Consider the following 24,023-nt stretch of genomic DNA (forward strand, 5'->3'; position numbering starts at 1 on the left):
TGGGCAGCGCGGGGCGAGCGCCGGGCGCGGCCCCTTTAAGACGGGGAGGGGGCGGCCCGCGTTCACACCTGGAGTGGGAAAGGGGGGCGGAACCCGCGCTCGTGATTGACGGGCGGAGCGCACCAATGAAACGGCGCGGCGCCTCGACGGGGGGGGCTCCTGACCAATGGCGGCGCGGCGGGGGCTGCCTGCCAGCCAATGGGCGGGCGCGCGGGGGGCGGCGCGGCTACATGTTGCGGTGTCGCCAACGTGGGTCCGCGGCGAGCGGCGCTCGGGCCGGGCGGCAGCGGCGGCGGCTCCGACCCCGCGGGAGCGCACCGGGAGCGGCCGGCGCCCGCCGAGCCCGAGCCGTGCGGCGCGGAGCGACAGGAGGAGCCGCGGCAGGAGGCGCTTCCCGCGGCGGGGACGCGGAATCGACCCGCCCGGCGGTGCCCGGTGGATGCCGGTGCCGTAGCGCCCCGCGGGGCCGGCGGCCGAGGCGATGCTGCGGGCGGCGGAGCGGCGCTGAGCGGCCGCGGCGTGAGCGCTGCTGCCGCCTCCTCCCGCCGCCGACGTTCCCCGGTGCCGGATACAAAATGGCGCTGCCGTCACGGGCGGCGGCGGCGCTGCTGCTGCTGCTGGGGCTGCTGCGCTCGGCCGCCGCCGGCTGCCCCGCGGGCTGCGCCTGCGGCGGGGACACGCTGAGCTGCGGCGGGCTGGCACTGCCCGCCCTGCCCCGGGACCTGCCCCGCTGGCCGCGGCACGTGTGAGTACCGGGGGGACCCGCGGGAACGGGGCGAGGCGGGGTGGGGGGGTCGGGCGGCCAAAGCGCCGCCGTTTGGCTTGTTGTCAAGGGCGGGAGAACTTTGAATAAAAATCCCCGCGAAACTCCGGGTCGTTTGTTTAGGTGGAGCGGGCGCTGGGCTGTGCGGTGCGGAACTTGTCCCGTGATCCGGTGTCCCCTCTGGCACCCACCGGAGCGGGGAGATGGAGGCGGCGGGTGCGCTGCGGCTCCCCGGTGAAAAGCTGCGGCTCCCCGTCCCTCGGTCCCGTACGGGGCTGGCCTCCGGGTGTCCCGGAGGAAAGGGAGCCGGGAGCGGGTTTGGTCTCTTAGCGGTGGGATCTGCTGGAGATAACGGCCAGCTTGGGCTTCCGAATCCTTATTAGGGCATCATCCGTCCATCCATCCGTCTGTCCGTCCGTCCGTCCGCCCGCGGCGTCCCGGGGCTGCGGAGCGGGGCGCGCCCCGATCCGGACCCCAGCGCCGCGGCCGCAAGCTCTTGCGGCTTTTAATGCTGCCAACTTTTTAGGCTGTGAAATTCGGGGAAAGAAAGAAAGAGAGAGAGGGAGTCGAGGGCTTCTGGGGAATTTCGGTAAAACCCAGGTGTTTTCCAGTCGCCCCCCCCAGCGCTTGGTGTGTAGCGAAGCCATTAAGCCGCGGTGTATCGTGTGTCCTGGGTGGCAGCTGAGCTCCGAGCCTCGCAGCACGGTGGGATGTTTTTTATCCCTGGAAGGGTGTTTTAAAGCGCTCAGGTTCGTGTCCGAGCGCAGGACGGTGTCACTGCCATTTCCCGGGAAGCGCAGCGCGTTGTGTGACCGCTGCTCTGGGCTCGTGGAAGTCGAAATAAAACATCGGACACTTGATGATGCTCAGGAGATTCGGGGCGAAATGTGCGCTCAGCACTGACAGTTCGAGTGGTTTGACAGTCCGGGAGGACTGAGAGTATGTGTGTCCGCTCACAAACTTGTCAAAATAAATGCCCTGAACTGATAGTTAACTTCGGGAAATCAGTATCCAGAAAAGGAGAGGGAAACAGCGCTTCTGTTGCGGGGCCTTTCTGGTGTTTGAAGAGATTCATAAATTACCGAATCTCTAAAACCCCTGGTTGTAACAGATACTGCTCAGCCCGGCCAGGAGAGAGGACGGTCACTGAACTGTTGCTGGAGATCATCCAGCTCCTTATTGAAAAGAATTATTAGAGGGTTCTCGGGTTCTCCTGGTGGTATTCACTTACAGCTGCAGAAATGCCTTGTTTTACATTAAATTATTGTGTCTCGTATTGAGAGGAATGTGTGGCCTCTGCATTAAAGCCCTGACTCATCCCATTCACCTGTTGCTCTGAAGGATCTTTCCCTCACCTTCAGAGCAAGCTTTTAATAATTCCAGCATTCCCATGCACCTCTGAAAATAGGACAGTGTATTTTTGGGCAAGGAAGGGCGTTAATAACCCAGACAGAACACATTTATTATGTGTTTTTTCCCGAGTGCTGATACCCAGGAGTGTCTTTTTCAAATGGAGCAGGTTTTGGAGTGTCATGTGTTCAGTTCAAATTTTATTGGCGAAGTAAGAGTGCGTATAAATCTTCTGCTGTGGACCCGTGGGCTGTTGATCCTTTAGACACCTAGAATACAATTTGCAACTTTGTATATTACAAACTAACCAAGAGTTGGTTAAATGATGGCTATTGTATTTGAAAGTGCATCATCAAGGCTTTTTTCCCTTCCACGCTAGTGTAAAAAGATGTTGAAGCTATTTCAAGTACTTTTGTTTTTAGAGCAATACTGTTTCTAATCATTAAAAATTACTTAAAATTACCTACTTCAGTTTAGAAGCGCAAGGATGAAGCATGTTCTTCAGGCTTAGTGGGATCGTAAAAGTTCATTTTTTGCGCAGAGAGTTGATAACTCACTTCTTTACTGGCTTAATGCTCTCTGTAAAAGCACCGTGTGCTAGCGAAAAGTTACCTCTGTGGATTTTTGATTTTTTTTTTTTTTAAACGTGCCCTTTTAAAGCAAAAGAAGGGAAATTGGCGGTCTGCAGTGGTCCATGGCTGATGCGGGAGCGCAGCCCAGGGGGTGCGGGTTCTCCAGCCATAATCTGGGGGGACCCGGGCGATGTTGGAGCTGCGCATCCCCCATCTCCGTCCCGCTGTGCCCCGCCGGAGGTGTTCGCTCCCCGCGGTGATAAGCTTGGGCATGTTCGATCGCTAATAGGAGACGAGATAAAATCCAGCTTCCAGCGACTCTGGTAGCAGTGCTTTAACTTCATTAAGGCTCTATTGAACAATCCCTCCTTAGCGGTTTATCTTTATTCCTAACGAGTGCCACAATGCCGAGGCAGTGCTCGGAGTCGGTTTTCAGTGTGTTGGAGATAAAGCTTTTGTTTGTCGGCTTGGAAATGCGGCTCGGCAGCCGGGGAGGGTTCTGGAACTGACTTAATCACGCCGCGTATTTTGTCAACAGGACTATCAGTACCGAGGAAAAGCACTGGGGCTTTTTGAAACTATTGTTATTTCTCTGCTGGCAGCAGAGCTCGGTGTTGTCATTTTTCTCCTTTCAGGAGGAATAGCTGATACGCAGAGAGGCTGCAGTCGCTCACATTTAATGTAGTGTGGGAGGGATGTTTTTCAGGGTTGTTTTTTGGTTTTTTTAATTTTTTTTTCCTTAAAAGCAACAGGCAGCTCAGCACCGTGTACCAGTTATATAAGCGTTCTTGACTTGCTGCACAGGGCACGTTGCAACACTGCCATGACCCATCCCGTCCTCGCAGCAGCACCCAGCTGCAGCTGGGAAGGGTTCCTGATGCTGGGAAGGGTGCACAGAGCTCCTTTGCAGTGCCTCCCTTTGGAGGTGCTTCGTGTCTTGTGGTGTTTAAGTCTGAAGTTTGTTTTTACAGTAGATTGTTACATGTGGCATCAAGTTTAGGGCTAAGCTTAAGTACAGAATGCTTCGTGCCCCAAAAAAGCCAGGGCTCCAGCAGTGCTGGTGATGTGGCACATCCCCTGCATCCTCTGCTTCTGTCTCTCCATGCACCTTGATTTTTGAGGAGTGACAGAAGAGATATTTCCTTCAGGCATCATGTATGATTGAGAGTTTTTTCCTTTTCTATTTAGTGCTAAGCAATAGTAAAAGAAAAGCAACAGTAGTTTAGGTACAGCTTTTGGTGAGAAGACTTAGGGACAGTGAGGCTGTGGTTGGATAGTTAATTCATCGCCAGCATGATCTGCAGCAAAGAAAGTTTTTATTTTAAACAAAAGTATTGTGCATTTTTGACCCGAATGACTAGGGGGTATTTTGGGGGATATTGACCATCTGTGCGTGGACCCTTCTGCCTCTGGGTCAGCGTGCATGTGCCTGGCACGTCTGGGAAGAGGCAGCATCCCCGAGTACCCAGGAGAGCCGGGCTAAGAGCTGCTCTCTGTTTCCCGGGCAGGCTCCAGGGTTTGGCTAGATGGATAAGTTGCCCCGAGGCGTGCGTGTTGGCTCTTTGCACCGTGCTGCTGCTCTCCGGAGAGATCAGGGCCAAGTGTCTGAATGCTTTTTAAAGTCCTGTGGGTGCCTGTCAGTGGTTTCAGGGAAGTGCATTTGAACTAGGAGTCAGGAGCAGTCTCTTTCTGGGCTCAAGTGCCTACACACAAATATTTTATTACACGAAACTTAATGCTTGTGCTCAAAATTACCTGTAAATTTCTTGCTAGACTGGGCTTTTCATGTGTCAGGTCCTGTGGCTTTGCTTTCACGTGTTAGGGTAGCTTCTTTGCTTGCTTGGTAAAGGGCTCTGCTGATGCTGGTTGCATGGGATTTTTTGGGAGAAGGGCATTACTTGCTCTTGGGCTCTGGAGTAGGTCTGCTCCTGCGGATGCTGGAGGAGGAGGAGGTGGTGTGGGGGACTCTCCTGGAGGGGGGGAGTGCTGCTGGCAGTACCTCTCCTGCATGTCCCGCTTCCAGGCCTGCTGAAATAATGGAACAAAGATTAAGTAATGGTCACCCTGGGCTCCTGGCCCCGCGCAGCTGTGCGGCTCTCAGCGTGTGCCGGCTGCCCGGGGGGGCTGCAGCGCTTGCAGGGATGGCTTGGGAGAGGGATGTGCCTTGGTGCAGCTGCCTGCTCCCTCTCCCTCCTCCTGGGGCTACAGTGGGACCCAAACACTGGCCAGCGGCTCCCTGCTGGGTGCTGCTCCAAGGAGGTTTTCCTGCTCAGGTGGGACACTGCTGGGAGCTGGCAGTGCCACACGGCTCTGGTGCCTCCTGGAGCACTGTCCTTGCTCCGGACAGTCCCCAGGGCTGCGGGATGGCTCTGCACCCTGCGGGATTGCAGGGTAACAGCAGAGCCCCTCCTCGCAAAGCCGTGCCTCTCTTAAGCACAAATAAATACATGTGCTTGCGAGTAAATCCACCCTTCCTGTGCGAACATGTGTCGGTGGATTCGCTGACCACCCTCAGCATGCCGCAGTATTTATTTATCAGTTCCTACGGGAGGGCAGCAGTTAACAGCAAGCCCTCTGCATCTGCTGGCTGAGCTTCTCATCTCCGTCCCACACTGAGCCACAGCCGGGGCAGAAATTGCCTCATCGGACTAGGATTAAAAGCAAATACAAGACTGATAATAAAGGAAAAAATACCCCCACTTAAGAAGCCCTTCTGGCTCTCGAAGAAGCCCCTGGCTTGTAGTGAAAAGCTTAGGAGCTCCTCTGCATATTCCTCTCTCCTTTTGAGAAACTTCACGGCATTTAATCACTTTGAGACTTTTCCTCTCTGCAGTGACTGCAATTTGAAACGCGGGGGTCCCATACAAAAGAAGCAAGTGCTCAATGGGCTGTGTTAATATTCAGTGCTATTTACAATGGGTGCAGTTTGAAAAGGGGAGAATGGATGGTCTGGGAGCTGGGGGAGGAGGAGCTGCAGAGGGAAAATTCCCAGGACAGGGGAAGCAGCTTCTCAGTAGGCAGTAGAAAAAAAAAACCAAAAACGAACACATCATCAAGTGTTCTGTAGAAAAATCAACTATTATGCGTTAGGTACAGCTTAATTTTTTTTTAAATTTTTTTTTTGCTTGTGCAAAGTGCTCTGTAGTCTTCTGGATGTAAGGTTTGGGGGTGGCTGAGCTTTGCAGGATTTCCTGCTTGGAATTTAAGGAGCAAATGTGAGATTGATTGTTTTATCCCTTCACTTGTTGGCATCAAGAACCTAAAAGTGGTAAACTAATACGTTTGAGACCCCAGACACTCAGCAAAGCACTTCAGGTACTTAAACGCTTCCTCGAGCATGGCTGAGATTTCACTTCCCTGCTTAAGCTGCTGCTGGAGTCCTGTCTCTGATGGGGATTTGGGCAGAGGTAGAAGCTCTTGGAAGTGGGGCTTTATTTGGTGTGTGAGCCTCACCTGGTGCAGTCCGAGAGCACTGGAAGGATGGTCGCAGACTGCAACTTCTGAAGAACCTGCTGGAAGGGCTCAAGGTGGTTTCATGTTGAGGCAAATCCCCCAAGAATTGTGCCTGAAATGCCCTTCTGACTGTGCTTGCACCTGGGCTCATGAATATAGGAGCATCTCCCAGGGGTCTGCAGGGCAGCTGGGAATTGCCGAGTGCCACCCTGGGCATGCCCAAGCAGTGCCTACCTTTGGCTTCTGAGTGCTTTGATCCATCCGAGAGGGGCTCAGGTTTTGTCTTGAAGTTCAGGTGGCTGTAAATTGGGATGATGGCTCTCATTCCTCCGTAGCCAGCTCTGCTTGGGATTTGTGTATTGGCCCTGGCTGGTATGTTAGCCGCACCCAGAAACTCTCAATTAGGGCTGCAGGGCTTTTAATTGATCTCGTTGGCTGCCCTGCCAGACACCTTGGATTGAGTTAGCTCAGCTCATCAGCTTTTAACACAATCATTTTGTGCTGCTAACCTAATCACCCAGTGTGACTCCCTTGTCTTGCAGTGAGGAGCTGGATGGGGTCATGTGGATGAATGCAGCACAGATAATTTAGACTAATGTTGCTTGGGAGAGCCATCTGTGGAAAATCCAGGCTTCAGGTTGATCAGCTCTGCAGGACCTGGGCTGGGCAGGAATTAGCACCTTATGCAGGGCGAGGGGAGTGATTGAACATAAAATTTAGCTTTGGTGAATAACAGTAAATAAATAAAGCACCTTGGTCTGGATTGTGGTTTCATAAAAAACCTGGGCACCCCCGGCAGCTCTCCCTTGCTGGTTTTTAGTGCCCTGTGAAGAAAGAAGCAGAGAGTGAGGCAACAGGGTGTGCAGGAAGAAACAAAGGGTTTCTTCTTGCACATCCTGGAAAAATACCTGTTTCCTGGTACGTCCAGCTATTAAATTATATGCTACGATTTTTTTTTTTTTTTTTTTTTTTTTTTGTTTCCTAGCATGGATAGAGGCCTAAGTCAAGGACCAGGGTGCCGTTGTGCTAATGCACCACATGAAATACCTATTATTGTTATAGCTGAGTCATCCATTAATAGTTAACCAAGTCCTGTGCTGCAGCCCAAGTCCTACTGCCCCGGCCTCCTCTGGCTTCAGAGCAGGACCACAACACATGTAATATGTTACACTCCCTCATTATGTTTTCAGCACGTTGTCTCTCAGGCCACAACCATATAATTTTGGCGATGTCTAGAAGCAGGCCCTGCTATTTTGGGGACACCTCTCAAGACCTGATGACGTGTCACGTCCAATTCCAGGAGCAGGGTTCACTTGGTTCACGTGGTTCCGTTTTCAGTTTGAGTAAGAATTGAAGGACAGGCTTCAAACTGCAGCCATCTGTGTAGCTTTTATTAACCATGCTGGATGTGAAAACAGAATGGTTGGTTATTTGCACCTGCCATGGCAGTTTTGTAGCTTCCCACAGTGGCTTTGCATGGATTTCAGGAGGAAAAGTGTAGGAGACATAACAATTGAACAATCTGATATGGCTAGATATTCTTTAAATGTTATACATAAGCTGCATTTGAAAATGCATTATCTGCCTAAAGCTTTTTTCTGGAGATAAAAGTTTTATGTGCAAGAGAATTTGTGATTTTTTTTTTTTTTTTTTCTTTCCAGGGTGGGAGGCAGGATTTGGGTAGTGTTGATGGTGCTGCTCATAATGGGGCAGTAACTTGTGCTTGTGTGAGTTTTTCTTTGGTGTCTTTTTTGGACCTGTTGGGGCAGTCTCATTATTTTTTGAAATTAGCAGAGGTTCAGTCTTAAATGTAATTCTTATAAATCCTACTCAACTTTACTTGGTTGCATATTGCAAAAGTTTCCCCTTTGAAGTTCTTGTTTTCAGAGGAATCCTTTCACATTAGAGAACACACCCTCCTGAATTCTGTGGCAATTTGGCTGTGAAATCTTGAACTGAAATGCTTTTCCTAGACCACCTCCTCCAATTTTTAGTTTGTTTTTTTTTTTTTTTCTCCCTATAGGAAGGCAGACAAACCCTCATGCACAAGGAGGAAATGAGAAATTCAGAATGCCAAGTCTGGGCAGTGCTGCTTCCCCCTTGCCCACACACAGGGACAGTGATTTGTCCTCACCACTTAGATGTTTCTCTGGTTGCCCAAAGCCTGTGATTTTGGGATGAGCACTTTCCAGGATAGAACCCTGTTGTCTTTCAATACTGTGAATGCTCCTCTGCTCTGGAGACCTTACCATCAACACAAGCCTCTCCAAAATACTGACCTGCAAATTCCAAACCCACTTTGCCTAGCTGCTGTTCAGGCTGTTCTGTAACTTCACTTACAGTGTGTTTTAGCCTGCTGCATGCCAATATAAACACAAGTTTTCTATGTTATCTGCCATCTGTAAAATCCTCCTAGGAAGTGCTGGCTGTCCAGCAGGGCAGGACGTGCAGCCTGTGTGGCAGTGCTGGCTGCTCCCCAGTGCAGATGGGGACTGGGGCTGAACTGGTGGAGGACATTCTCTTGGAGGTGACAGATTTGGTGGATGTTGATTTGTGTTTACAGATGCAGTGCTGGAGGTGTCCTGTGTGTGTAGATGCTCCACTGGGCTCACTGTGGGTGAGATCCATATAGGAATGGGGTGGTGGGAGATTTGGGGAGGGGGGGAAGCTGCTGGTCTATGGATTGTGTCCTGGGTAATAAAACAGCGATTGTAGGAAACGGCCTGGCTGGAGGCCCTGTGAAAAATTGCCCCCTAAATGTGTTCCAGTTGTCCAAACACTGGTGCCTCTCCTCCTGTGCTGTGTGCAGGGGAGCCTGGAGCTCAGGCTGCTCCCCAGGCACCCTTTGCTGACTTTTTGCTGTGGCTCTGCCATCCACCCAGGTTTCAGAGCTGTGGAAAAGTACCAGAAACAGTCCTTTAGCATAGGTTTAAAAAACGTCCTCTAGCAGTCTGGACAGGATGAGCTCTTCTGCAGCAGTCCATGGGCAGGCAGCCTGAATTTGGCTGTTTCCCAGCACAAGGTGGTTGCTTTGAGATGGAGCTGGAAGGTGCATGGAGCCATGGAATTTATTTCTTCCTCTCTCAGGAGACTTTGCAGCCTCAGGGGGATGAGATGGAGAGGTGTGGCAGGGATGTGTGCATGGCCTGTGTTGGCAATGACCCCTCTGTCACTTGCAAAGGGTGAGGAGGTATATATTGATCCTGGATGTTCTACTTCTCTCATGCCCAGTTCCTTCATTGCTCACCTACCTGCCTGCTGGTGGCAGAGGCATGGGCAGAAGTGCCAGGTGCTGTGACAGGGCAGCTGGCTGCCTGTGCTCTGGCCTTGCTGGGAGCCAGGAGAACATCCCATGCTCTGTTTGTCCATGTAACTCACTGCAAACCTTTGTCCCCTCCTGAACTGCAGCAGAGTCACAGCCACACTTGTATTTCATTTGTTTTGGCAATATGGGGAGGCTTCTCCTGATTTAGGAGATTTAAACAAACCATGTGATGTTTTATTTTGAAAGGTGTCATAATAGTTTGTGCTTTTTCTTTGCTGAGTGTATTTTTGTGCTGTTCCTGTCTGTTGGTCTATAAACAACTCTGTTCATTCTTTCTCCTTCTTAAACAAGTAATCTAAGTCAGAATTCCTGGCTTTCAAGCACCTTTGGATTCTTTTGGAGTAGTGCATGCATTTTGCATATAAATCAGTAAATAAAGGATAGTGTGGTTTTTTTAGACTTCTCTGAATTGGAAGGATTTGTGAGAGTTGTTCCATCTTTGTTTCACATGGTTATAAACCTCTTGTGTATCTCCTCTCTCACTTTCCAACCTTTGTTACTGAGGTGGTGACCACCCAAAAGCTATTGAGGTTGATTAAATTAAGGGGTTTGAATGAATGTTCATAAGGGTGAATAAATAAACTTTCTTTTATCCTGGGTTAGAAAATATTAGAATGGGTACCTAGGCAGACTCCACCTTTGCTGTGTGAGTGGGCAAGGAGAAGTTCTCTGGTTTGGGGGGAGGTCTGCAGAGCTGAGGCTTCACCCTGATTTCTGAGCACTTTTATCCAGAGTTGTCACTTGTTTTGCCTGCTGGACAAGGAGCTGGCAGCCTGTTCCTCCATCCCACAGGGATGCAGTAGGATCCTCCAGCTCCTGCAGTTTCCAGTATTTCCTGCTGTTGATCTCTGAGAGGCTGAGTCCAGCTCCCCAGTGAAGGTGCTTGGCTTCTGGCTCCTTGGTGAGCTGAAGCTCTTCCAGGAGCTCTGGTTTCAAGCTTGCTGACCTTACCAACAGAGACATGTTCTGGTCTTTGAGTTAATTCCTTGGACAGAAACTTGCACAGATCTAACAGGATGTGTTAGGCTTGCACTGTCTACTTCAAACAGCAGCTGGATTTGCTCCTCTCTGGTGCAATAATCTGAGGCAGGTTCTGCTGTTTACCCAGGTTTCCTGAGAAAGGAGGTTGGGCAGTGGTCCATGGGGCTGTTCTCTTCCCCCAGAGCTTTTGATGCTGTTGGTCAACTTCACTTGAAGGGGTGAACTCAAATTTGGCATGCCTGCCTCTCCCATGGGCAGCAGGCTGAGGAGAGTGGCTGTATCCCACTGAGGGAAGGGGAGCAGTGTCAGTTATCCCATATGAGAAATCAAAGAATCTGTGTGGGAGAGAGCAGTGCTGTTTAACCATCCCTGCAGGAGAAGTGGGTGACCGAGTCCCAGCTGGGAGACAGGGCTGTGCTTACCTCTGTTATCAGTTTGGTGAAGGAGGTGTTCAGAGTCTGCTGGAATGGTGCTGGTGTTATCTGATATCCATAGCCAGGAGCAGAGGATTTGGTACTGGGTTACCCCTTGCATTGTTCCTGTGAACAGGGGATCAATGCTGTGGAGGAAGCACCCAAATCCTGGCCTCTTTGGGGACCAGCATGGTTTCCTGTGTCCCAAGTGATGTCACCAGTGCAGTGGAGGAGCATCTCAGCCAAAGCAGCAAGCTCTTGTGACTGCCACAGCCAGGGATTGGTTTTGGTGACGTGCTGCCCTTCTTGGAGCAGAATTTCCAGGAAAAAGTGCCTTCACAACCTGCTGGGCATGGGGCTGTCAGCTGTGGATGAGAATGAATGGCCCTGGGTATCTGCATCCCTCAGATTGCTGCCTGGGGCTCCTTCCCTCGCTGGCCACTCCAGGGGTCTGGGATTTCCAGCCCCTGTGGGGAGAAGGCAGAGCCATGCAGCTGGGCAGCATCCTTGGGAGATGCCAAATCACAGCCCAGGCTGTTTACTACAGTTTTTCTCTCGTGGTTCCTAGCACTTGTCTCAAGTGTTACCACTTTGTGGTCTGCTTCACAAGAGCCTGAGCTGTCCTCTCAGCTGGCAGGAACACTGGGACTGTGCTGCATCCCTCTGTGTGTGATAAGCATGGTGTGCTCAGGCTGTCCAGGCTCTGTGTCCTGCTGCTTACTTTGTTTGCTTCTTTCTCCAGCTGGGAATAGCTGAAAGGCAGGGCTTGAAGCACTGCAAGTCGTAATGCTGGCATGGGGCTTGCTGGGGAAAGGGCTGTGCACCATTAAGCCATTTAAGTTTGTCACAGAGTTTTTTTTTTCAAGTCAAAAAATACAAATCCACTCTTTTGGGGGAGGATGAGGTGGCAGCTGAACACTTGGGGTGTGTTAATGAATGTTGCTTTGTTTGTGAGATGCATGGTTAAAAGAAGAGGAATTCAGCACAGATTTACAGGTCTGTGCATTTGGAAACAAAATGAGGAAGTTTCCCTGTCCAACAAGTTCCAATTGCTTCCTCTATGGTTTCCTGAGTAATTCTGACTGCTGGTTATAAACAATCTCTCTTGCCATGGCAGGGTGCATCATTCCCCAGATCTCCCTTTGGACTACCACCTACCATCCTATCCCATCCCTGCAGGCTCCCTGGGCTGATGGCAGCTGGTGGCAGGGAAATTTCCAATCCTCTGGGAAGTCAGTTTCCTGAACACGGCTGTGTGATAGACAAAAACAGCAACAGCCCTCACATGACTGGGATTGGGAGTGAATTGAAATTGTGCATTGAAATATTTTGGGGAGATGATGGTCTGTCACAACTGAAAAGCCTTTTGATGGTTTACCTGCTTTTTAGGTTTGAAATGCAGAATTCCTCTTGACTTGTTTGAGTAGCTTTGGAGCCACCTGACTGAGCCAAATGTGGAAGAGCAGATCTGGTCCTTCTCTTGGCATTCCCATGGTGTTGGGAAGGGGCTGCAGGATGCCCTTTTAGGTCTGGTCTATGGGGACAAGGCAGGAGGGACAAGCCAGGCCCTCCACCACCTCTGACTCTGCCAGGCCTTCACCTCCTGGCTCCTTCACCATTCCCACTAGCCACTTCACTGAGGGCTTTCAAGCCAAGGTGAACCAGCTCTGTGTGTGATATTTGATGGTGTTTTGGGGCACTGTGTGGCTCTTTGACCCATGCCCAGCCTGCCACCGTGGTTGTTTTCCACCCTTGCTGTGTGTTTAGCCCAGTGGCACAACACTGGTCTCCCTCAGTTGAAATCATCCCTCCAGCCCTCACCTTTTGGTGTCTATGGGGACTTGTTGGGAAGCAGGGCAGGAATAAATGCCAAGCTGATGTAGGCAGGACCTGGCCTTGCTTTGGTGAGACTCCTCAGCCTGAGAATGACCCTGTAATTAAAGCAGTGAAGATCCATCTCACCTAATGTAACCCTACAAACATTAGGCTTTATGGATAAGCTAGAGATTGTTTTCTCAGTATGGTGGAGTGCAGTGGGTATTTCCAGAGGACAAGTCGAGGAGCCATGCAAGCAAAAGTCTGAGTGTGGCTTGTCCTTTGTGGATGGGGGGCATTGGGATGTGGTTGGATCCTGTCTGGGAGAAGAGAGAGACTCTGCCCAGAGCTTTTTCACAGCATGATCATCTCTGTGAAGGCCAAGAAAACTTGATCTGGAAGCCTGTTTTATTTGTTCATTCCTAACTCCAGCCCTGCTTTGAGGGGAGCACATGGAGGCCATCAGCCCTGCTGTCCTGGCACTGCTATGTTCCCCTCCTGGAAGAAAGGGTTCAGGGTGATGTTTGAAATGCAACAGAAAAACCTACACTTCCTTCAGAGTTTTGACTCTTGCATTTTTCATCTTGGGCAGGGTTTAAAGTTTTCTGTAGCATTCAAGGAAAGTTTTGGTTTCCCTTTACCCACATGTCAGCATTCCTGACCAAAGCAGCCTCAAGATTTGTGGAGCAAATTCTTGAAATTCTGCAAATGTTTTAAGCCAGAAAATGTTTCCAGAAACTGCCTGACCTAAGAAGGAGTTGGTAGGACTTGAGCATGGCTTAGGAAAAATGAATAAGGCATTTTTATCCCTCTTTAAATTAGCATCATTCTGACCAAAACCACTATTCCCAGTCTTGAGAGCTGCTGCTCTCTGCCACCTTGTTCTTAAACCACAGCTGTGCTTATTTGAATAAACCAGATAAAAAATATACAGATTTTAAATCTGAGCTTTTCCCTGTTCTTGCACCGACTTCCCCAGTGATCTTAGTGTCATTTAAATCTGAAAAGGAGTTTGGATGCTTCAAAGTGGACTTGAAAGAAAGGGAAGTAAGGGTGTGTGTGGCAACTCCTGCACCTGCAGGCACTGCAGACCTGCTTAAGGCTCCTGGGAATGTTCTTCTCTGAGTGTTCACCTCTAAATGTTCTCCTAGAGGTGATTTGGGTGTGCTGCCACCAGCACCCCATAGTCTGTGCTCTGCAGCACCCATGTTTCTGTTGTGGATGCTCCAAACATTGGGTTTATGCCCTGGATGTCTCTTGCCATGAGCTCTTTATTAGAGGCATGACCAGGAAGGGGATTGGGAGGCAGGAAGACTCCTGAGTCTGGGACCACTGATTTGTGTATCGCATAACCTTGTTTCTAAAGGTGAAACCCCAAAGCAGATCCATTGCTATTTTGGCCCAAGTATAGGTTTTGTTTTAGTTTTCTTGTTGTTGTTGTTTTTGTGAGCGCATTCATGGTGCGGGGGGATTTTGGTATTAACATCTCTTCAGAGAAGGGGTTTGACTCAGACTGAAATTGCAGATTGATTCCCTTTTTTGCCCTCCCCCTTTTTCCGGCTGAAGTCAAGAACCACTTCAAAGGTTCAGATGTGTTGGTGCCAGACGCCACACAGTTATTGTTAGAAGAATTTGAAATATAATTGAAAACAAACCTTTGTTCAGCCAGGCATATCTGGCTGTTGACTTTCACTCACGACAGAGGTGGATGCCCAGCCTCTTCTGCTAGATTTGATGTCTACACACTTGTCATGGCAGATGAATTACCCATGAATTTACATCTGGTAAATGTTTGCAAAATCTGGAAAATGCGTATTTTTAAGGAGGTTTTTTCCTACCTAGGAACCCGCACTGATGCTCAAAAGTTGCCAGCATATTTGTGGAATTCCTTGCAGTAATAAAACACATCAAATTGGTCTTGGCAGGCTGATTTCAACAGAGATGCTCAAAGTCCAGGTTTCTCAGCTTGGCAAGCAGAGTTGTCCCACTTCCTTTTAAGACTCGTCTCTTCTGTGGGATATAAGGATATTGTTCAACGTAATATCGAAAACATTTGTTAAAGCATGGCTAATGCAGATGTCTGCACTCATTTCAGCTTTATTTCCTGAGATGGCAGAGGCTGCTGTGGGAGGTTTGCAGCCCAGCTCAGTTCTCATGGTGAAATCCAGGAGGCTGCAATTCCAAGAGAGCCCAGCAAACCTTTGCCCATAGCAGCCCTTGCTTGCCTGGTGCTGAGTGCAAGCTGTTGTTTTCATACCCCATACGATGACATTTGCAAACATGGTTTCCAAGGTGCACAGTGTGTTTTAGGTCCCTGTTTCTTGTATAAATTTCCTGTATAAATGTAGAGGAGCACACCAGGTCTGTCTTGGATCAGAATTTGAGCTGTGCTTGTGCACATTAACCCAGAGTGTTGCCCCAGGACTCGTGTGCCACTCCATGCTGTGTTATGGTGTGACCACCTGGGCATCACTTTGTCCCTCCTTGCTGCAGGTACCTGGGTTTGGCCTTCCCTTGTGCCAGGACGATGGTCTGAGACCTAAAAGCATTAGTGCAGTGGGGTGCAGGGAGCTGGGTCCCTGCTGGAGGTTATTCCTGCAGCCAAATTTGGACAAAAGGGCCCTTCCAGAATTTAATAGGTCTTCTCGCTGTGATTATGTTGCTGGATTTGGTGTTTCTTCTCCTTTTAATTTGCCTCCCCTACCAAAAACACCAGTCTCATTGCATATGGCTGCCTGTCTGTTGTTTATTATCTTTGCTACACTGTGGTTAGTGCTCACACATGATATTTCTTTGGTTTCAGTACAGACTGAGCGGGTTGTCCGCCCCTGGATCCAAAAAATGTAAACTATTTATAAATGAAAAATACTCTTCCAGTTTGAAAGTGCTGTGTTGTCCCCTTTCCATCCAGCATGTGCACATTTGTCTGTTCTGTAATCCCACTGATGTAAGTCCAGATTTCTAATAATTTATGGGACTGGGGGCCGTCTGGAGAAATTCTGATGGGACCTTGTGCTCATGGGGGAGAACACGAAGCAATAGTGATAAAAAGTAATGGAAAAATGTTATTTGGCTGTGCTGCATTCAGTGCAGATATGGCCCCAAACTCAGATAATCCTTCCTGCAGAGTTCAGGGATTCTTGATTTTGATTTTCCAGTTGGGCTCATCTCCATAATAAGCAACTCTTGAAAAACTGGGACAAAAAAACTTATTAGTGTGGCTTAAAATGGCCAGAGTGCTTTTTCTGGTACTCCTTGCAATTAAACTGTGTTTGATCTGTTTTGAGCATGTACTTAGTTTTATATTGAGCTAAGAGCCTATGTTTAGTCTCCTAGGGAAGAAAAATAAGAGAGGATTTAATAATATATTATGGCAGGCTGGGGTAAGTTTTCTGTGCCTGTTTGGACAGCAGGGCAGGAGGGGATGCTGGGTGGGCAGGAGGGGATGGGCTGGACCAGAGGCTGAAACAGTAAAGCCCAGGGGCAGGAGAAGAGGAGGCTGTGAAGGAAATAGAAGGTGTTTAATTGAGGAGCTTGTTAGCCAGCAGCTGATGGCTTGTTTTTGTAGAGAACTCCAGGGGAACTTGAGCTGAGTTGGTTTCCTGATTGAAATGAGTGTTGCTCGGTGATGGGGCTGGTAGGAGTGAGGCATGTGGGGAGCAGAGCCCTTCAGAAAATGCTCCCAAGAGAGCAGGAGTTATTTTGACCTGTGGTGACATGGCTTTCCATGCAGCCACGGTGATGGTAAAGGAGGTAGGGCTATCCTGCTTCCTGCTCCAATCTGGAAGGTTAGAGGATAGCTGAAAAAACAGGTGGTAATTTTTGGAAGACTGTTCACAGCATCCCAGCGATTCATCATTCAAATGCAAATAGTGGAAACTTACTCGCTGCCAGTGAGTTCAGGCAGCCTTTGCCATGAAGCTACGATCAGTCAGTCTGTAAATGGTGCAAAACATCAGTAGTGTAACCAGTGCATAGGGGATTAAAGCATAATGAGTGTAAATTCAGTGTCGTTTCCAGGTTTTCTCTGGACACTCTTGGCACTGATGGTGATAATTCCTTGTTCTGTATAACAACAATTGGTGGGAATATAGGGCTTGGGGTTTTAATTTTGACTGTTTAGGAGCACCTAAATGCATTTGTACGACTGTCCTGCACAAGACAGCACTTGCTGGAAAAGGCTGCTGCAGCCTGGCTGGGCCTGTGGAACGAAGCCTTTAATGTACTGATTGCATATTAATGAACAGCCAAGAAGGAGGGACTGTGCCAAAAAGCAGGGAGCAAAAAAGCCAACAATATCAGCACGAACTTTGCACTCTAGAAAGTGTGAAGTGATGTTGGTGAAAGGAGTTTACTGCACAAGTGGAACACTGTGGTCCCCTTTGATGCCCAAATTTCTGTGCTAGTAAACCTGGGAAGGATAATTGGCCAGAGGAAGGATAATTGGCCAGTGGAGCTCGGTGGGTTCCTGTTAACCCTTTCTGTACCCCTTGGAATGCTCCCCACTCCTGAGTGTGTTTTGGCACAGTGGGTGCTTGCTCTGGAGTGTTTGACGTGCTGTGTCTGACGTATGGAGCTGTAACACCTCTCCAACACATGGGGTTACCATCCACATCTGGTTTGTATCACCCTCAGTGGTTTTATTGCAAGCTGTAGTGCTCCATCTGCACCCTTTCCCTTGCCCAGTTCTGTCCCGCAGCATCAGGAAAGTGAAATCCCCAGCCTGGAAAAAGCTACAAAACAAGCTGGTGTATGAATTAATTAATATAATGGCTACTGATAGCAGTGTGCTTTTCCTGGTATTTGGCAGAAATTGGATATCTTGGCTCTTGCCTCTTCATTAGCTTGGTTTCCAAATCCCAAGCTCATTACCAAGTCCCAGGGATGTGGGTTTTGGGGTTTTTTTAGGGCTCCCCACCTGCTTGGAAGCCTCCCATAGAGACTTCCCCACAGAACCTGAGCGATGCTGGTGGTGGCATTGTCCCCATGGAGTACTTGGGGACAGACTGGCAGCTCTGTGTGGTGGCTTGTCAGTCCTGTCTCCCTGCTCCACAGCTCCCTCCAGGAATGTGCTGTATTCAGTGTAGGGGCTTGGGTCCCCTGTGCAGCTGGGACTTTCCTGTCAGGAGTATTGGGAGTATTTAAGATGATCTTGCAAATATTTTTTGAAATTTTTTTGGGGTTTCTTTTGGCCCTGGGCCAATTTTTGCTTGTCTCTGATGCATGAAGTGGGTTTGAAAAAATGTTGTTTCTCCCTCTTCCCCCATTTAAACATTTCAAGAATGTCAAGTCTTGTCAGCCTTAGCTTTGCTGGGAAAAAAAAAGAAATCCCTCGAGGAGCTTGGGGATGTGTTTTGTATGTGATCTCGAAACCCTGAGGGGAAGGTACGTGAGGGAGGGAAAGAGGAGGTCATTAACAAAAGCTTCCTTTATCCCACATTTTAATGAGGCATTGCCATTAAATAGCAGCAACCACAGAAAAATTCAACCAACCTGACAATTTGTTCCCCAGCGTTTAGCCCCTCGGTTTAAATCACGCTCTCATTTTGCTGGTTCTCTGCTATGACCAGAGTTTTCCAAGGAAGATAAACTCCACATTTGTAACATAAACCTGTTTGGTAACATGTACAAATTAAGAGTGGTCTTCTCATGGAATTTTTCTGCTGCAGTTACTTGTAATCCCAGTAATACACATGAAAATGGGCACAAGAAGTCGGATTTCCTGAGGGTTTGTGTCTCCAGGGCTGACTAAGGTTTTAATTGACTTCTGCAGAGTGTTCCTGTTATCTCTGGATTGTATTTTATTACTGCCCTCCTTTCCCACCTTGGCTGTGGTGTATTTTGGGAGTGTGGGGGGCTCCTCTTTTCTGCAGTGATGGGCCCAGGCCATCCAGGGGTGAAGGCTTTGTGCTGGCCCTTGGCTGGCTGCTCTCCCCTCCTTGCCTGCCCCTGCTTCTGCAGCCTGGCAGGAGCTCCCTTACCCTTCCCAGCCCTTTGGTCTTATTCCACTTTTAAACTTATTGGGGAAGAGGACAGACATCCACAGACATTTTCGTTTCTGAGCATGGCTACAAACAACTCCCACTGATCATGCAGAAATGAGGGAGATTTGGTGGTTTTGGTGCATTCATTCTCCTTAGTGGTGCAGTGGGATGGATGCTCAGGGTTTCACAGAGACCCTCTCCTGTTTTCTGGGCTGTTTTTTTGTGGGAGGCTCCAATGGACACCTGCCCACCCCAGCTTTCCTCCTGCTTTCCCAATGCAAGGGCATCTCTGTGCTCCATCCCCACCACTGACCACCCCCTGGATGCTTTTGGGGGTTTTTGGGGGTGCTGGAGACTGAGCTGACCTCTCAGAGCTGACCATTCCACCTCAATCCCTGCTCAGCTGGACTTTGGAGCCCAGCTCTAGATGGGGCAGGGGGAAATCCCCAAGAAGGAGGAAATGTTTGTTTAATTCCTGACGTGGTGTAAGGTTCAGAGCGAGCAGATTGTGAAACAGCAGGGACAGAGCAGGGCACGATTTTCCCTGTGGTTTGCAGATAACATGTGCAGAGCAGGCAGCCAGCGTGGGGCTGGGGGAGAAAGACACTGAGGTTTATTTGTTTGTGTGGCTTGTTTTTAATTTAAATAACTTTTATAATTTCCCCTCCCTCTGAATAGTGATTCCTTATTTATAAGGGCCTTGCCTTATTATTCAGCCTGAAATACAGGCTGCACTCCAGCTTTTACAATTGGGATTAATTTTTAAGATGGGTACAGGCAGGGGGGCAGGTAGTGTGAGCCCCCTGTGTTTGCATTTCCTCTGCTGTTGGAGGCCTTTGGCTTCTCTCTGTGCATGGCTGGGGCCAGCTGCCTGCTGCCCTTGCAGCCCTGGTGCCATAAAAGAGGCAGCAATGTGTTCCCAGCTGGAACGGGGCTGGGTAATTGCTCTGGGCAGGTTTATGGTGGGGAGGTGCGAAGTGCCCGCTGTCTGTCTGTCTGTCTGCCCCCCTGGAAGCGGCTCTGCACATGGGCTGGGGGCCTGCTGTGGGGGCAGGGGGACCTGCTCAGGGAAAAAATGATGGTTATCCATCTCTAGAGTCATGGAATTGTTGAAATCACAGAAAGGCTTGGGTTGGAATGGCCTTAAATCCCATTTAGCTCCCATCCCTGTGGCCTGTGCACCCACTAAACCAGGCTGCTCAGGGTCCATCCATAGAATTGTCCCTTCTCCATGGGGATCCAAATGATAGAGTGGGGCTCTGGTGCCCATGCTGAGAGTGCTTGGACAAGAAAACCACACTGGGATTTCAGAGTGCATCTCTGGATTTCAAACTGAGTTTTGCTTATTAAGGTGGGGGGGGAAGTGTCTAAGGAGCCATTTGTCAGCTTTTCATAAATATCCTAGAGATTTCACAGCAGAGTGCAGAGACTGTTGAAGCTGGCTGGGCATACCAGAAACTTTATGAAATAGTTGGATTTGATCAACACATCAACCACAGTCAGGCTGCTTGGCCAGGCTCGCTCCTCTCCCAGTCCCAGAGGAGGCAGGAAGTGCTGGGGCTGGCCTTGTGCCCCTGCTGTCAGCTGCAGTGTCTGTCAGGTGGGTGATGGCACACCAGGACATCTGTCAGTGCCCAAGGGAGCATTTATTGCCATAAAGAGAGCAGTTGGGCTGCTCAGGTCACTGATGTCCCCTCAGGTACAGGGCAGTGAACTGAAATGCTGTCTGCCCTCCTCCACCTGGTGTGTGGGGCATGGCAAGAGAGCTTTTCCAGGCAGCCTTGCAGGGGTTTTTTTGAAGTGCCTAGCTCAGGGGCTGTTGTCAGGCTGTGTTCATTTGGTGCTGTTGCCCACCAGAGCTGTAGACACCCACCAGTGTGTCTGTACTCAGTGGCAGGTGAGGGTAGAGGGGTGAATCCACTGAGTGCAATGCCCTGATTTAATTGCCAGTAAGTCTTTTGGGTGTTTGCTGTCCTAGAACCTCTTGCTAATGCTTCCTGTTCGTCCTGCTCACGTGAACAGCTTCCCTGCTCCTGGCTGTCCAGGCTTATTGCAGTTCCTAGGGACTTGTTCTTCTCTGGTTCAGAGGAGCTCTGTCTCTGCAGGCACACACACTCACGTATTTCTCTTGACCCGAGTCCTTCCCAGCCTGGATTTGTGCTGCTCTTACGCTGCCTTATGGGCCAGCGTCCAAATTCAAGCACAAGAGAGATATTTGAGGTTGATTCTTTACTGAAAACCAGCTTGCTTTTTTTTTCCCCTACAAGAACTAAGCAGAAAACTTCAGATATGGCTAGGAGTTTTCAATTAATTTTATGAAGTTATTAGTAAACAGAAACAGAACATTTTCAGCAGCAGCAGTGTTTTTCAAAAGTTTGCCTACGAGCAGTTTATTGATTTAGCAAATAGGTGGATAACACAAGCCTGGAGGTGTATGATGGTTAATGTGTAACCATTAAATAGACTTATTTGGGCGCTTTTTATGGGTTCTCATAGCAATTAAAGCTTATAAACCTGTGGAGAGTGTTTTTATGTGGAGCAAAATGAGAACCTTTATCGCAGTGAAGGTGTTCATGGAAAAGGTGCAGTTTATGTAATTGTATTCACGTGACTTGACGTAAGTGTGGGGCTGCAGGAAAGGAAACAACCTACTAGATCTAATTCCCAAGGCTGATTGCAATATTCCTGTGTATTGGCTTCCCTCCCAGTGGCTCTTTCAGTATATTGAATTCAGTGTCATTCCATGGGGGGCATTTTAATGTGAGCCTCTCTTGCTCTAGACTGATTTTTTGGCTCTCTCTCCCATGGGTGTGGTTTTTTTGGTGTGTTTTTTATGTGTCTTGGAGCAACTTTGGTGGTGGTGTCAAATTTGCTGAAAAAAAGAGCATGAAATGGTTTCCTGCTGGCTAATGTGATCAAGAAGTATTCTGCAGTTCTTGAAGCTCTGTCCTGGTTAAAGCAATTACACAGGACCCAAGCTTTGTGGGGATATGGAAAAGCCTTGGTTTCTTCTTAGATTTTTTTTTTCTTCCCCAATACAGTGTATTTAATAGAAAGTGAAAACTGAATGAAATGTTAGGGATTCAGGAGATGTGTGTGTATTTATATATGCATGTATAAAGCTGTAGTTCCTCCTTTTCAACTGAAAGAAATAAAGGCTGAAAACCAGACTTGTTTCCTGTGTTTGCAGCAGCACCTTCTCCACTCTGGAGCCATGTGGATGGTGGGGGAGAAAGGATGGGGAGGACAGCTTGGCTCAGTTTGTGCAATTGTGTGATTGCAGAACTCCAGGCAAATATTGACACCAGGTTTCTTGGCAGATGTGCTGTTGCTGAGGTGCCTTGGGAGCAAAAGATCCTTCCCTGGTACTTTCTGCAGCCCTTCCTGGGGTGGTGGAGGTGGTGAGTCAAGGGAGAGAAGCTCAGTGAGTGTTAGTGATGGGTGCTAGGAAAAGGTTTCACCCGCAAATACTCTGATATCACATTATGAGATCTCTGCCAAAGGGATGGATGTCCAGATGTGCAGAAGGATGGGACCCCTTTGGTGTGTCAGCACTGCCAGCCTGGCACAGGTCTGAGTGCAGGACATGCCGGCATCTGCTCTGATATTTGCATCTTTAAAAAACAAAATAAGAACCAATTGCTGGCTGAGAAAGGGAAAACTGTAGAATGCTGTTTTCCATCAGCAGCCGGCTGCCTGGGCTTTGTGCTGTGGCAAGGGTGAGCATGTGTGAGATAACCTGCTCTCTCTGCTGCAGCTCTAGAGAATACACCAGAGCATTGTTAACATCAGCCAGATACCTCTGTGGTGTGGCTCTGTGGTGCAGTCTGGACAGAAGGTTAAACTGGGCAGTCATTTTTGCAGTTACTTCCTATACAACACTCTGGAGAAAGTCCAGTATCACTTAGTTAACTTTTTGCAGAGGCATTTCCTGTAGGTTTTGTTAGAGAAAAGCAAGATTATGTGTTTCCAGTTGCAGTAGAGTTGTTTTCCCCTATAAAATGCGCTGCAATTTATTTTTACACAATTTTGATTGGTTTGCAAAGACTTGGAGCGCTTGGAAGATCTGGAAAGTTGGGTTTTTTTCTTTCATACCTCACTTGCTGTGACAAATTGAGGAAAATGTGTTTTTTTTAATGTGACATTGCTGAAGTCTGGCCAGGCTGGGAATAGGGAGTGTGCAGAGCATGTGCTCCCACACTGATGTCTGACCCAGGGTCCTGCTCCTGGCAATGCCCAGTTTTGGGAAGCACTGAGGAAGTTTTTCTCCTTCAGGCAGGTCACAGCCTGGCAGTTTGCTGCAGCTGCCTGTTCTTTGTGGCTGCAGATGTGGTGATGAATTGCACAGGGGTTCTTTCCTCTGGTTTTTCAGCCATGTGAGGTGTGTGAGGTGCTGTCACCCTCTGGTCTCCTTGGGCTTGCCCCCATCCATCTCTCTGTGTGCCCTCTTGGGAGTGCTTTGGCTTCTCCATCATGGTTCATCTCAGGATTTCTTCATCTTTTCATGTGAATTTCTGCATTTCTTTTTCCCATTGCTGTCTGTGCTTAGGGCAGCAGTGCTTCCCACAAGCCCTAACTATTCTTCCTCTGATTCCTGGAAATGGTGGCATTTATTATTGTCGTAGAGGTCAATCTGTCTCATCTCAAAAGGACATGGTTTGAATTGTCCAAGCATTGAGTGCACCTGTGTCCCTCACTGTGCAGTAACAAACCTTGGGGCACCTTCTGCATTCACATTTCCCAAATAATCCCATTTTGGAGCAGGGCTTGGTGTGATGCCAGGGAGCCCTTGGCCCTGTGAGAGCTGCAGGTTGTGTGGTGAATGGAGAGCCCCTGGCACGGTGCCTGGGCTCACAAGGACCACTCCTAAGAGGGAAGGGGTATTTCTGTTCCTGGCCAAATTGCACTGTTAGCTTTTCTATTTTCAGGGCAGCCAGGTTGCCACCCACATGGAGTTTCATTATGAGACTTCTAAAAAATATTTGGAGGCCATTAGGTGAGTTTAAGATGGCATCTACTTTGAGTTATGCCTGAGTGAGGTGGGCTCAAAGCAAAAGGGAAGGACCTGTCTGCCTTTTAACATCTTCCTGCAGAATTTGCTGCTTGACTGCAGCATCCCTTCAGATGAAGGAGTTCCCTGTCCTCGGAGCTGGGACTGGAGCTCCTGTGACAAATGCACATCCTCTGGTGAGGAGAAACTAAGATAGTTATAACAAAAAATCTTATCTGAAATGCCGAGAGGAGCAGTGTGATTGCAGTAATATTAGTCAAAAGAAGAAGAAATTGGTTTATCCAAGTATCTTCTGAATCCAGCAATTTTGCAGGGAGAGTGGGTTCTTTATTGTTTCCCATAGCAAAAGAATTGGG

At 49.0% G+C, this 24,023-nt stretch overlaps 1 protein-coding gene across 1 annotated transcript in view; it reads left to right on the forward strand.

Annotated features, from left to right (window-relative positions):
- The first annotated feature begins 224 nt into the window (after nt 1-224).
- The window catches only part of LRIG1 (leucine rich repeats and immunoglobulin like domains 1), an 89,316-nt gene continuing 65,517 nt past the window's right edge, over nt 225-24,023 (forward strand). The window contains exon 1 of the mRNA XM_038149565.1: nt 225-745. Coding sequence (XP_038005493.1) covers nt 231-745 — 515 coding nt within the window. The 5' untranslated portion in view covers nt 225-230. The remainder of the gene's footprint in view (nt 746-24,023) is intronic.

The sequence above is a fragment of the Motacilla alba genome, chromosome 12 (assembly GCF_015832195.1).
Source record: "Motacilla alba alba isolate MOTALB_02 chromosome 12, Motacilla_alba_V1.0_pri, whole genome shotgun sequence".
NCBI classification, from domain to species: Eukaryota; Metazoa; Chordata; class Aves; order Passeriformes; family Motacillidae; genus Motacilla; species Motacilla alba.